This window comes from Gallus gallus, chromosome 6 (genome assembly GCF_016699485.2).
Source record: "Gallus gallus isolate bGalGal1 chromosome 6, bGalGal1.mat.broiler.GRCg7b, whole genome shotgun sequence".
Lineage (NCBI taxonomy): Eukaryota > Metazoa > Chordata > Aves > Galliformes > Phasianidae > Gallus > Gallus gallus.
In genome coordinates this window covers 10,046,107-10,059,107 of record NC_052537.1, presented here as the reverse complement: position 1 = coordinate 10,059,107, position 13,001 = coordinate 10,046,107, and the positions used below count along the sequence as shown (strand labels likewise).

At 55.7% G+C, this 13,001-nt stretch overlaps 1 protein-coding gene across 4 annotated transcripts; it reads left to right on the top strand.

Moving 5' to 3' along the window:
• Nucleotides 1-694: 694 nt before the first annotated feature.
• On the top strand, nt 695-12,898 carry ADAM8 (ADAM metallopeptidase domain 8). Of its 4 annotated transcripts, none has more exons than XM_015278691.4 (23): nt 695-1,183; nt 1,338-1,447; nt 3,451-3,527; nt 3,648-3,726; nt 4,585-4,661; nt 4,874-5,054; nt 5,419-5,484; nt 5,575-5,643; nt 5,966-6,135; nt 6,219-6,300; nt 8,342-8,490; nt 8,724-8,901; nt 9,805-9,894; nt 10,074-10,269; nt 10,436-10,535; nt 10,623-10,806; nt 10,890-10,967; nt 11,068-11,152; nt 11,246-11,360; nt 11,449-11,614; nt 11,845-11,895; nt 11,998-12,096; nt 12,171-12,898. In XM_015278691.4, exons 1-23 carry the CDS (start codon nt 1,129-1,131, stop codon nt 12,219-12,221), a joined length of 2,508 nt encoding a protein of 835 aa, XP_015134177.2. In that variant the 5' UTR covers nt 695-1,128; the 3' UTR covers nt 12,222-12,898. The 4 variants fall into 4 exon arrangements, with proteins under 4 accessions (XP_015134177.2, XP_015134176.2, XP_015134179.2 ...); XM_015278690.4 differs by having other exon boundaries at nt 11,845-11,916; XM_015278693.4 differs by lacking the exons at nt 10,623-10,806; nt 10,890-10,967; nt 11,068-11,152.
• Nucleotides 12,899-13,001: the final 103 nt, after the last annotated feature.

Sequence of the window (13,001 nt, the reverse complement as noted above, 5' to 3'; positions counted from 1 at the left end):
GAGTTGTCCTGTTGGCACATGGCACGTGCCGTTGTTAGGTGACCAGAGCATGGGCTGGCCTAGTGGGAGCCTGGTGGGGGCTGCTGGCTGGGGGCTGTCTGATCTCTGCTCAGCCCCATGGCTGCTCTGCTCCAGCGGCCCCTTTGAAGCTCCTCGGGTTCCTATTGAGGGCCATTGATCTTTGAATGCCCTTCGGGGTTTTGTGCGTACTCATTTACTCGCACATCCTTATCTCAAAGATGCTGTCCTGCCTCCAGTGTTCCCAGCACCAGGCACACTGACATAACTTCAGTTGCCCCAGAACCGTACACCCCAACCGGGCATTTGCTCATTTCAGGTGTGGGTGTGATTGGACAGAACAGCACAGGGATCCCCACTTCACCTCTCCATGATGTCCCAGCACTCCTGTGCCTGCAGCAGGGCCGTGTCCCCTGCTCGCCTTCCTGCATAGCCCCAGGTCAGCAAAAGAGCTCCCAAAAAAGGGATCTTACACGGATGGGAGCCTTCACAATATCCTCATTTCCCGGCTGGTCTCGGCCCTGGATCACAACAAAAGCATCAAAAGCTCCGCGTTATCTCTGCAGATAAGGAGGAAGCAGCAGCTGGACCCTCAGGGGACCCTGCCCGAGGTTTCACGCCATAGGACCCAACAGGAGCAGCGGTATATATACGAGAGCCGGGACCTGCGTGCATTCTCTGCCATCTGCCAATGGTGACGGGCACGTCCTCGGGCGCTGAGCCCTGTGCATGCCACCCCATCGCCCCAGAATCAAGCAGGTCTCTCCCGACCCCTCCCTGGCACCTTATGGTCACCTCCTTAATGCCCTGCAGAGCCTCACAGTGACGCGGGACACCCCCCGGTACTTCGAGGACAACCCCCGGTGGTACCACGACCCCCCTTGGTGCACCAAGGACCCCCCTCAGTCCTTCCAGACGCCCCGCGCTGCCCACAGCCCCCTCAGACGCCCCGAAACCCCTCTGTCCCCGCTCCGCCCCGCGCACTCCACCGGAGGCGGCCCCGTCCGGTCCCGTACCGCCCCGTTCCGCCGCGGCCGTGGGTGAGTCACACGCCGGGTGGGGGCTGCGGCGCGGAGCGGCGCGGAGCTGAGTAGCGGAGGGAGCAGAGCCATGGCCCCGCCGCTCGCCGTCCTCCGGCTGCTGCTGGGGCTGCTGCTGGGCCGCGGTGAGTGCTCGGGGGCCCCCGGGAGTCGCCCACGCGGGAGGTGCCGTCGCGGGTGGATGCTGCTGTTGTGGTCGGGATGCTGCGAGGGCTGGAGCGGGGAGGCAGGGGGCTGCCGCGTCTCCCCCACCGCAGCTCTGCCCGTCGGGTTCCCCAGGAGTCGGCGCCGGGCTGCGGGAGGAGCTGGCCCACGTCGAGCGGTACGAGACGACGGTGCCACGGCGCGTACCGTCGCCCCGGGCAAAGAGGGACCTCTCCGTGTCAACGGTGAGTGGGGCTGCGCCCCAAACGTAGCACCAGTGGGGCTGCGCCCAGCAGCGCTGTGCCCCAACTCCAGCAGGGCTGTGCCCCGACCTGAGCAATGCTGTACCCCAAACCCGGCAGCGCTGCATCTCAAATTCTCATCCCAGTACCGTTCGGTGCAGCTTCCCTCACGGCCTCGCAGCGTGCTTGGGGGGCGGATTAGGTGAGTGGAGTGCGGAATGCGAAACCGGCTCCTGTTTGCCATATCCGTACTGGATGAAGTTTTGGGGTTTGCTGCATTGCATTCCATGGAAGTTGTAATGTCTTTTCTGGATTGTTTCTGGCCAAAATGGGAGTGGAGAGCAGAGAAGATGTTAGGGAGGGTGATGCTGGACGCTTTCTTTGGGCCGTTTTGTGGCGTGGGCACCCCGTGTGGTCACTGATCCTCTGACATCTGGTCTGTCCTTAAGCAGGAATGCGCACAGCCTGGCCGGGATGGAAGCCCTTTTCTTGCTGTGTTTGCTGAAGTTGTTTCTTTTTCTCCTTTGGGAATGGGAAATAGGAATCAGAAAGTCTCAGCAGCCCACATGAAAGAAAAGAAGTGCTATTTTTTCAGAAACCTCATAGTCTGGGGGAGGGAATGGGGTTTGACTCGGGAGATGTGGCATTTGGGCAATGATGGCTACGACCCAAGAGGGCCTTTCCTCATTGCCTTGAAAGAAGTGGAATTCAGGTAGAAATGAGGATTTGTGTTGTAGAACAGAAGCCTTCAGCACCCAATGAGAGGTCCTGGACATTCATTTTCTACAGCAGGTTTCTCCATGATTCAGACCCTTACTGATAAAGCAGCTCCGTAAACCACTCCCTGAAAGCATCTGCTTTCCCTGCTCTAGAAAATCAAACGTGTCCATGAGATGAGTGCTGCTATTTAAAGACACCATCTGTGTCGGCGGGCAGCTTTGCACCTCGCTGTTGTCCCCTGCTTCCCCATGTGAAAGGGACCTGGAGAAGGATGGGGATGGTGAAGGAGATGCTGCACAGGAGACCTTCCCCCCTGCCCCATCCCATGGCTGTTGCAGCTGCGCTTGCCCCACTGGCCCCTTCCCAGTTCCTCTGCGATTCCCGAGAGCCCCAGGAGCTGCCAAGAACAATAAAGCCCCACTTTGTGGCCACTGCACATGGGGTCGCTGCTTATGAGTGAAGAATTTGGACAACTTTCATGACCTCTGCTTCCTGCAGAGTCCCCAGGGGTGGTGGCGGTGATGGTGGTGGTAATGATGATACCTCTACCCTTAGTCTGCCCGAGGCTAAGCTGAACACCTCACTCAGGAGGAATGCTTGTCTCATCCCGGAAGAGCTGAGCACATGGAGCAGCCCCAGGGATGTGCAGTATCTCCATGGGGCTGAGTGAATGCCAAGGTCACAACAACCATAGGGTGATGCCCTGAGGTCCTTCCTGCTGGCACTGCGGTGCCACTGGGGGAACTGACACACAGGAAGCCGAGCTTTGCTCTCAGTAGCAGATGAGACTCAAATCATGTTGCTTTCTAACCATGAGGTGGCAAGTCAGATCAGCTGAAGACAAGGAGTTCTGCTGGTGAAGGAAATTGGAGAGCTTTGTGGTTCAGCCTGTGAGTAAGCACTGAGCTCAGCCCCAAAAAAGGAGCTGATGAGTCGGAAACCCCAGTTTCTGTTGTGGCCAGCTGTAGCTGTAAGTCAGCCACGGGAAGCCAGACCTGCTGACTTCACTCCATGGCTGTGACTTGCCCACTAACTCAGGATGTGCTGGAGATTTGCATTATTGCCTGCATACTTTACTTCTGCTTGATTTCCTGTGTCTTTGCTGGATGAGCTTGCATGCGGCCAGTGAGGATTGTGGCTCCCTGTTCTGTCGCTCCCCACCAGTGGGCTGCCTGTAGACCCCATGTCATTCATGGGCAGGATTGAGATTAGGGCAACAGGATCCTCTCCTCTGCAGCTTAGCTCCTGGTGACAGTGGGTTTGTGCTGCTGTTTTGTCTCATGCAGAGCACCTACCCAGAACGTGTCCTCTACAGTGTCTGTGCTGAGGGCAGGGACTACCTGCTGCACCTGGAGAAGAACAGGTGAGTGCAGCTGGGATGGCACTGGGCTGGCACAATCCTCACCTGGGAGGTCTGGAGCAGCACTTTCCGTCCTGTCTCTAAAGCTGGCGCTGCTGCTGACATCCCTGTCTCGGTCTGCAGGGAGCTGCTGGGACAGCGTTACACTGAGACGCATTACCTGGCTGACGGCACTGAGGTCACGGTGAAGCCAGATGTCCAGGTATGGGGCTGGAGTCGCTGCCGGAAAAGGAGCACGCACTGGCAGTGATGTGGAGGCAGCATCGTGCTTCATGTGTCGCTGGGGCTGGTGGGCTGAGGTGGGACCCACTCCACATCCCTGCTATGGACAGGAACACCTGCCACTAAACCAGGTTGCCAGCCTGTCCTTGAGCACCTCCAGGGATTGGGCAACCATAGGCTGCTCTGGGCAGCCTGTGCCAGGGTCTCACCACCTTCTGGGTAAAGAATTCCTTCCTAATGCCTAATGTAAACCTTCCTTCTGTTTGTTTAAAGCCATTACCTCTTCTCCTATCACTACACTCCCTGGTGATGAGCTACAGGCACCCCAGACCAGGTGCAGGACATGGCCCGTGGCCTGGTTGGACTTGAGGCTCACACAGGCCCACCTTTTAAGCCTCTCCAGGTCCCTCTGCATGGCATTCCTTCCTCTAATGTGTTGACAGCACCTCACAGCTTGGTGTCATCTGTAAACTTGCTGAGCGTGTGCTCAATCTCACTGTTCATGTCACTGACGAAGATATTATATAGCACTGGTTTGGTCCCAGTGTGAATCCTTGAGGGACACCACTTGTTTACCTGTCCCCATTTGGATGTTCAACCATTCATTGACTGTAACTCTTTGGATGTAATCCAAACTCAGTCAATTCCTTATCCACCAAGCAATCCCTCCATCAAACTCTTATCTCTCCAATTCAGGGGCAGGAGTGTTGTGGGGGATTGTACCAAAAGCTGTACAGAAAGCTAGGCATATGATGTCAGTTGCTCTTCCTTTGTCTGCTATTGCAGTCACTCCATTGTAGAAGGCCACCATTTTACACACCTCTTTTCCGGGTTGCAGGACCACTGCTTTTACCAAGGCCATGTTGAGGGGCATGCCAACTCCGCAGCAAGCATCAGCACCTGTAGTGGGCTCAGGTAGGACCTGTGACAAAACTGGAGTGAGGTAAAGGAGAAAAAAAGCCCTAATTGTCCCCAGCTGCCACTGTGCTGACCTCCATGGCTTCAGTGGGAAGCAGCTGGACAGGAAATGGTCTCCTGCAAGGGGGATTTGTGGCATCTGCCCATCCTGCATGGTTTCTGTCAGGCTGTCTGCACCCTGGCCTTACAGCTGTCCTCTCTCTTGGCAGTGGCTTTTTCCGGGTGAATGAGACTGTCTTCTTGCTGAAGCCTCTGGATGAGCATGAGGCCGGCCAGCATGCAGTGTACAGAGCATCCCACCTGCGCATGAAACGCAGTGCCTGCCTGGAGGCTGCCTTGGAGTATGACCACGACCCCAAGATTGCTGCACCCCTGAAGCTCTATCACTGGGTTAGGCATTGCACTGATTTTTCTCACTGTAGCTGAGTTTGCGAGAGTGCTACAGGCAGTGAAGTTGGGAGAGGAGTTGGGCCATGCTCCTCTCTCCTTACACTGACCCGTGGACCTGCATGTACCCAGCCTCATCCCATGCAGGGACTCACAGGGCCTCTCTCCTGCCTTGCGGCCATAGCAGGCTGGGACTCTTCCTTTTATGTTGAAAGATGCTTGAAACACCTGGGCAAAACAATATTAGAAAGCAGATCTAGAAGAGCTCCTGGTCTTGTACAGTGCTAGGACAAATCCCACAGGAGGGTCAATGGCAGGGATCTTTCCCTGAATCTTTCCCTGTGCTCACTTCTGTCTTCCCTACCAGAAATCAGCCCGCTTGCACAGAGGGCCCCGATATGTGGAGCTGGTCCTGGTTGTGGACAATGAAGAGGTAAGGGAAGGTGGGCATGTGTTTCCACTCTCTTCTGCAGCTGTCGGGAGGTGGAACTGATGTGGGAACGTCTCTGTGTCCTTCCCCTAGTTCAGGAAGTACAAGGACTTGCGCAGAGTGCAGAACCGCATGAAAGAAATCGTCAACCATGTTGACAAGGTGAGCCCAGACTCTCCAGTGCCAGCGTGGGACTGTGCTCACTCTGGTTAAAGCTGGGAGAGGGCTGGAGTGAAGCCAACCTCACGCTGTGAAGTGGGCAACCACGGAGCAGAGTGTCCAGCAACTGATGGGGTATGCAAAGTGGGCATTAGAAGTAGGTCAGCTCTCCCCCAGGGAGAGCCCTCAGCCCTCAACATTCAAAGGCTGTTGCTGTGTGGCTAGGGTGACCTGGGATTGGTGACAGGTCCCAAAGGGAGGTGGGATCTTCCCTCTGCTGTGCAGTTTGGATTCAAGCACTCCCTCTGATATGTATCCCTTGCAGCTTTATCAGTCTCTTGGCCTGCGTGTGGCCTTGATTGGCTTGGAGGTGTGGAGCAACAGGGACAAAATCACTGTCAGTCGCAAGGCAGAGGAGACACTGGAGAACTTCCTTCGCTGGCGGGAGATGGACCTACTGAAGAGAAAGCAGCATGACAATGTCCAGCTGATCACGTAAGGGGGTTGGATGACAGGCCTTCCCTGCAGCCCTGCTAGTGAAAGGGTTCCATGCCCATGGTCACGTTTCCTTCCTGCAGGGGTATAGACTTCCACGACACAACTGTCGGGCTGGCAAAGAAGCTTGCTATGTGCACCAGGGACTCAGGTGGTGTCAATCAGGTGGGTCCTGCCACCTGGGTGCATGCCATGAGGGTTCTGGTGGATCTGAGCCATAAGGAGCCTGCAAGAGCTGCTCTGGAGACATGTGGCTTCTCCCACCACCTGTCAGATGACCACAAGACTCAATTTGCAATTGCAATTTGCAATTGCTCCTTGGTCGTTTTGGTTGTGCTTCTAATCCCTTTCATGGAGCATGAACAGTCATGGAACCAATGGAGAGCAATATTTGAATATAGTTGCTATATCTCTACTGACTTATGCCCCTGAAAGACCACTCTGGTGGTCTTCAGAGGCTGTGGGGCCAGATTTTGTCTTCAGTTATCTCAATATAGAGAAGAGAAGGCTCTGGGGAGACCTCACAGAAGCCTTTCATTACTTTAAGCAAGTCACAGGGGAGGTAGAGAGGGACTTTTTATTGGGGAATGTAGTGACAGGGCAAGGGGAATAGCTTTAAACAAAAAGAGAGGAGGTTTAGATTAGATTTTAAGAAGAAATTATTCATTATAAAAATGTGGCACTGGAATTATAGAATCATAGAATCATAGAATCACCAAGGTTGGAGAAGACCTCCAAGATGTCCAACTGTCCATCTACCACTGATATTTCCCCACTAAAACATGTCACATAGTATGACATCTAAATGTTTCTTGAACACCTCCAGGAATGGTGACTCCATCATCTCCATAGGCAACCTCTTACAGCACCCAACCACTCTTTTGGAGAAGAAATTTTTCCTAACATTCAACTTGAACATCTCCTGGTGCAACTCGAGGACATTCCCTCTAGTCCTATTGCCAGTTATGTGGGAGAAGAGGCCCACCTCACCACAACCTCCCTTCAGGCCATTGGAGAAGGCAATAAGTTCTCCCCTGAGCCTCCTCTTCTTGAGGCTAAACAATCCCAATGCCCTTAGCCCCTCCCCATAAAACTTGTGCTCCAGACACAGTTTCATTGCCCTTCTCTGAACGCGCTCAAGGGCCTCAATATCTTTCGTGTAGTGAGAGGCTCAAAAATAAACAGAGCACTGAGGTGCAGCCTCACCAGTGCTGAGAGCAGGGGAATGATCACCACCTCCTCCTGATAGCTGCATGATTTCTGATACAAGTCAGGATGCCACTGACCTTCTTGGTCACCTAGGCACACTGCTAGCTCATGTTCAGCTGACTGTCAACGAACATCCCCAGATCATTTACTTCCACCCAGCTTACCAGCCTCTCTGCCCCAAGACCCAGCACCTGGCCTAAAGCTCATACAATAGGCTTCAGCCCAGCGATCCAGCCTGTCCAGATCCCTCCGAAGGGCTTTCCTACCCGCAGGCGGATCAACACTTCCTCCCTGCAAACCTACTGAGGGTGCACTCAATCCCCTTGTTCAGGTCATCAATAGAGACACTGAACAGGACAGGCCCCAGTACTGACCCCTGTGGACCACCAGTCATGACCGGCCACCAGCTGGATTTAACTCCATTCACCACCACTCTCTGGGCCTGGCCCTCCGGCCAGTTCTTTACCCAGCAAAGAGTGTACCTGTCCAAGCCACATGATGCCAGCTTCTTAAGGAAGATACTGTGGGAGACACTGTCAAAGGCTTTGCTGAAGTCCAGGTACACTACGTCAACAACCTTTCCCTCATCCACCAGGCGGGTCACTCGATCACAGGAGATAAGGTTGGTCAAGCAGGACCTGCCTTTCATGAACCCATGCAGACTGGGTCTGATCCCCCAGCTGTCCTGCAGGAACAGGTTGTCCAGTGAAGCTGTGGATCCCCCATCCCTGGGGATGCTCAAGGCCAGGCTAGCCAGGCTAGATGAGAATTTGGGCACCCTTGTCTAGTGAAAGGTGACCCTGCCCATGGCAGTGGTTGAAACCAGATGGTCTTTAAGGTCCCTTCCAACCCAAACCATTCTATGGTTCTATGATTCTCCCTCAGCATGGGACAAATGGCAGGCAGCAGCAAGGCCCAGCAGAAGGCAGCTAAAAAAGCCTCAGGAGGTCCCAGAGAGAGGAGCCATCTGCACCATGTTTGGCTTCTTCTTCCATAGGACCACAGCGTGGATCCTATCGGTGCTGCATCCACCTTGGCTCACGAGATGGGACACAACCTGGGAATGTCTCATGATGAAGACATTGCTGACTGCCGCTGTCCTGTCAGCAAAGAACGTGGAGGATGTGTTATGGCAGCGAAGATCAGGTGAGTGAAAGAGTGAAGAAAGAGTGAAGAGCAGCTCTGGGTTGCAGTATTTCTAGATATTCTCCAGCATTGTGTTGATGAGAGCTGAAGTGAAGCTCGTGGAATGGTCAGGTCAGAAGGAATATTCACCATTTCTATCTCTGACTTTGAAGCTAAATATGCATCTGCTAGGGGTTCTCCAGCTGCAGGTCACCCAGCTCTTTTCATGACTGCCTGGTTTTGTGCCCCTCCAGCTCAGCTTACCCCAGACTCTTCAGCACCTGCAGTGAGCAGGACATGTGGCAGTTCCTTGAGGACCCCAAGACCAGCTGCTTGCTGAACGTCCCTGGAGCAGACGAGCTGTATGGGGAGCCAGTGTGCGGGAACCAGTTTGTAGAGCGAGGAGAAGAGTGTGACTGCGGCAGGCCAGAGGTACAGCCTGGGAGCTCAGAGGGATCTCAGACTTGGAGAGGGTGGTGCGTGTTTCTTCCCTGCCACTGCACTTTGCAAGGCTTCCTGACTCACCTTTCTTGTGCTCCTTATGTTTGTGCTGAAGAATAACTTGAGAAAGGTGTTTGTTAACGTAGATGCGTGCCCCATTTTGCACGGTTTTGGGACATCCCAAAGAAGGAGATGTGACCCACATATCTGCACGTCCTGAATTGGGGGAAGGCAGTGATCCATACAGAAGATGTTTGTGTCCCTCATGGGTCCCCAGTCAGACAGTGAGGTGATGCTGCTGTGTCTTGGACCTGAGCAATGCTGTTCACTTGCCTCATGGTTGGACTTGGAACCACTTCATACCCATGGTGGCTACCCTGCCCTCAGCACCTGCTGACATGGCAGCTCCCTGAAATGAAGGAGAGGGTCTTTCAAGGGATGTTTGGGAAGGCTTTGATCCTTTCCTCTTTCCTTCTCTCTCTGCAGCATGGATTTGTGGCAATGGGGTTTTCCCTCTGGATCTTGCAGCTGAAACAAAGCCGAGACTTGTCAGCTCTTTGGGGTCCCACCAATGCAGGCTCAATGCAGCTCCTCTTCCTTTGGAGCCTGCTTGGCTGTGCCAGCTCAAAACCAAGCCCTTTTGGCTTCACCTTCTCAAGACCTGGCCTATAATAAGCAGGAAATAGGCTCCAGGGTGGTTCCCTCACCAAAATCACCTTATGCAAGAGCTCGTTTAAGCCTCCAGAGCTGGGCCTGCAGGGGCCCAGGCCCACGGCTGCTGATGTGTCACCAGCCCCAGGCTCGCTGAGATGGGGTGAGATTTTCGACTGCCTGTGGGAGGGCAGGGAGGCTGAGAGGGCCATGCCCATCCCTGTCCCCCTATGTGCCTCACAGGAGTGCTCTGACCGCTGCTGCAATGCCACCACGTGCCGTCTGAGAGAGGGGGCTGAGTGTGCACGGGGTGACTGCTGCCAGGACTGCAAGGTACTACGCGGGGTCTCATGGCTCCTTGGGGGCTTCCTGATGTGTGTCAGGAGAAACTGAGGACTGCTGCCTGTCCAAACCCAGCGGTTCTGGGGGAAGGCGCTGCTTTCTGCCAGTGCTCTGTCCGTGCAGGCAGTCAGCATCTCAGGTGGAAGATGACACTCCCACTTTCCATGCAGGTGAAGGCTGCTGGCGTTCTGTGTCGGGCCAGCAAAAATGACTGCGACCTTCCCGAGCGCTGCACCGGCCTCAGCTCAGAGTGTCCAGAGGATGTCTTCCAGGAGAACGGCATCCCCTGCCAGGGTGGCCGTGGCTACTGCTACAACGGGGCCTGCCCCTCGCACGCTGAGCAGTGCCGCCTGCTCTGGGGCGCAGGTAGCACCGCATCTCACCCCACCCGCTGCAACCCTGTGCCACATCCGTGGAGGTGGTGTGGTGACTTTGGAAGGGACCAGGGCCAGGCAGGACCTGGCACGGGGTCTGCCGTTGGCTTGCTGCAGCTCTGACTCCATGTGACCCTCTTGCTCTGTGCCTCCTGCAGCGGCTCAGGTGGCTCCTGATGAATGCTTCAAGCACAACAGCAATCAGGATCGCAACTTCCACTGCATGACCGAGTCTGGGAGAAGGCCCTGCAGCCCCAAGTAAGGAGCAGGGGGGCTGTTCTTGTTTCCATCACTGACCCTGGGGCCAAGCAAGGCTCCACAGGACTGACACCACTCTGCTCACAGGGATGTGAAGTGTGGCACGCTGCTATGCATGAGTGACGCCAGCAGCCCTGCCCTTGGCAGTGGCTTCCTCACACTCTCCTTTGGCCACTACAAGTGTAAAGCAGCCCTTGACAGCAATGACGACAACGAGATGACAGGCAGCCTCCAGCTGGTGCCCACTGGCACCAAGTGTGGGGAGGAGATGGTGAGCACTGAAGGGATGCACTGGGGAGGCGGAAGTGGCTCCCAGCCACAGGGCCACACTTACAGCTCCTCGCCCACTCACAGGTCTGCTATGCTGGGCGCTGCCAGAACCTCCTGGTCTATGGCAAGAAGAACTGCTCAGCTAAGTGCAGTGGCCATGGGGTGAGTTGTGCCTGCTTGCGGCTCACGTTAGCAGGGCTCCTCCTGAGCCTTTTGTGGGACATGGTTCCCATCATGCTCAGGCTGCCCTCTGTGCCTTCAGGTGTGCAATCACAAACGGGAGTGCCACTGTGAGCTGGGGTGGGCACCACCGTACTGCCAGCACAAAGTTTTGGAGCTCACGGCAGGTAGAGTGTCTTGTGCTGGGACGGGGGATCAGGGTCCCACTGGGCATCCCCAGAACAGGAGAGCCCATCCCAGTGCCGACTGGCTTTCTGCAGGGGCCAGCAGCATGGTCCTGGCAGCCGTGCTGGCTGTGCTGGTGCTGTCCAGTATCCTGATCGGTGGAGGCTTTGTGCTGCTCAGAGGCAAGGGGAAGAAGTACTTCCAGAAAGGGTAAGTGGCCCTACAGGGGGGGTGAAGACATGGCTGTGCAAGCGGAGCTGAGGGCAATGCTGTTGCCTGTTGGCCCTTTGTCCCACAGGAGGATTTCCAGCAGACCTACCACTGGCCTCACCAACCCGCTCTTTCAGGAAGGCACCCGGCCACACCAGCTGTCCCTCCGCGCCATCGGCAGTCCCAGCCTGCTCAGTACTACGGCAGCCCCACGCGATGCTCGGCCCCTTGTGCCGGGCTGCCCGCTTCTGCAGGTAGGAGCGTGGCGTGAGGTCCCAGTGTGGGAGCGGGATTTCCAGTGGGGTGGCCTCTCGGCCTGGAAGATCTCATGCCCTGGGCGCGATGTCCTCGTCTTGTGAGCAGTGGTGTCTTGCCTCCTGGTGCAGGACTCTTCCTCTGCCCCAAAGCCAGGCCACTGTCCCATGCTCATGTCCCTCCCTGGTATGTGGATGAGTGACTTGAGCCTTTCCTCTCTGGCCCTCAGGAGAAGCCGAAGCCACCCACCAAGCCTCTGCCGGCTCTGAAAACCAAGCAGGTAGCTGCCACCTGTCCCAAGGTGCTGGTGCTAGGAGCGAGTTGTGGCTAGTGCCGCGTGGGCAGCCACCTCACTCCTCTCACCCCTTGCTACCCCTACCAGCCCTGCAATATGGCAGCAGGAGAAGCGCTGCCACCAACTCCACCTGCCAAGCCCCCGGCACTCTCATTCCAGCCACGTGCCATCCCGGTCCTGCCCCAGGTGAGTCGCACCTCGTGCCCCTCTCATTTCCTCCCTGGGGACCTGGTGCCCACCAACACTCCTCCTTGTTGCAGCGAGGTGTCCCCCCCAAGTTGGCCCTGAAGCCACCAGCAAGCAGGAGGTGATGCAGGACAGCAGAGCTGTGGGTCCAGGCACTTTGGCAGGATGGCAGAGGACCACAGAGCGCCACTGGTACTTGAATTGCTCACTGGACAGCACCCATGTTTACAGACATTTTTGTGCCTTAATGGACTTAGTAGCTCTATGAGTTGCCCAGACAGCCATGAGCTAGGGGACCAGGTGCAGGGACACCACCAAAACCACTCCTCCCCACAGGAAACCCCCCAAAGGTTTCCTGCTTTCCTCTTCGCCCCACTCTCCAAGTCCCTCCTGATGCCTGCTCTGATTTGGAGGCCACCCCCGAGCCTTTACTGGGTGCTCTGCGCCCTGCTACAGTGAAGAGGGCCTGCTCCTCACACCCTGTGCCTGCTGGGGCTGCAGCAGGGACCTCCTAGCTCCAAGCACACTAGGGTGGCACAAGGATGCTGCGCTTGCCCTGTATCAAGACAGGTCTAGCTTTACAGCAGCAGTCCTCCTCCTCTAGTTCTTAGCTCTGAAGTTATCACTCAGGCCCCCGCTCTCCTGAAACAAGACTTCCCAGGAGCATTTTACTACAGCCAGCTGTTAATTTCTGATTGTTGTGTGACTGTTTCGAGCCCTTTGCCGTGGATCTGGTCCTCCTCACTTTTTATATAATTTAGGTCAAATACTTTTATACAAATAAAGACTGAAGATAGCAGTGGCTCAGCGTGTTGTGTCATAGAGCTGCAGGGCGGGGAGGGGGGCGCTGTGGCAGTGTGTGACATCCCATGTGGGGTTCAGTGCCAATTCCACTTGGTGAGAAA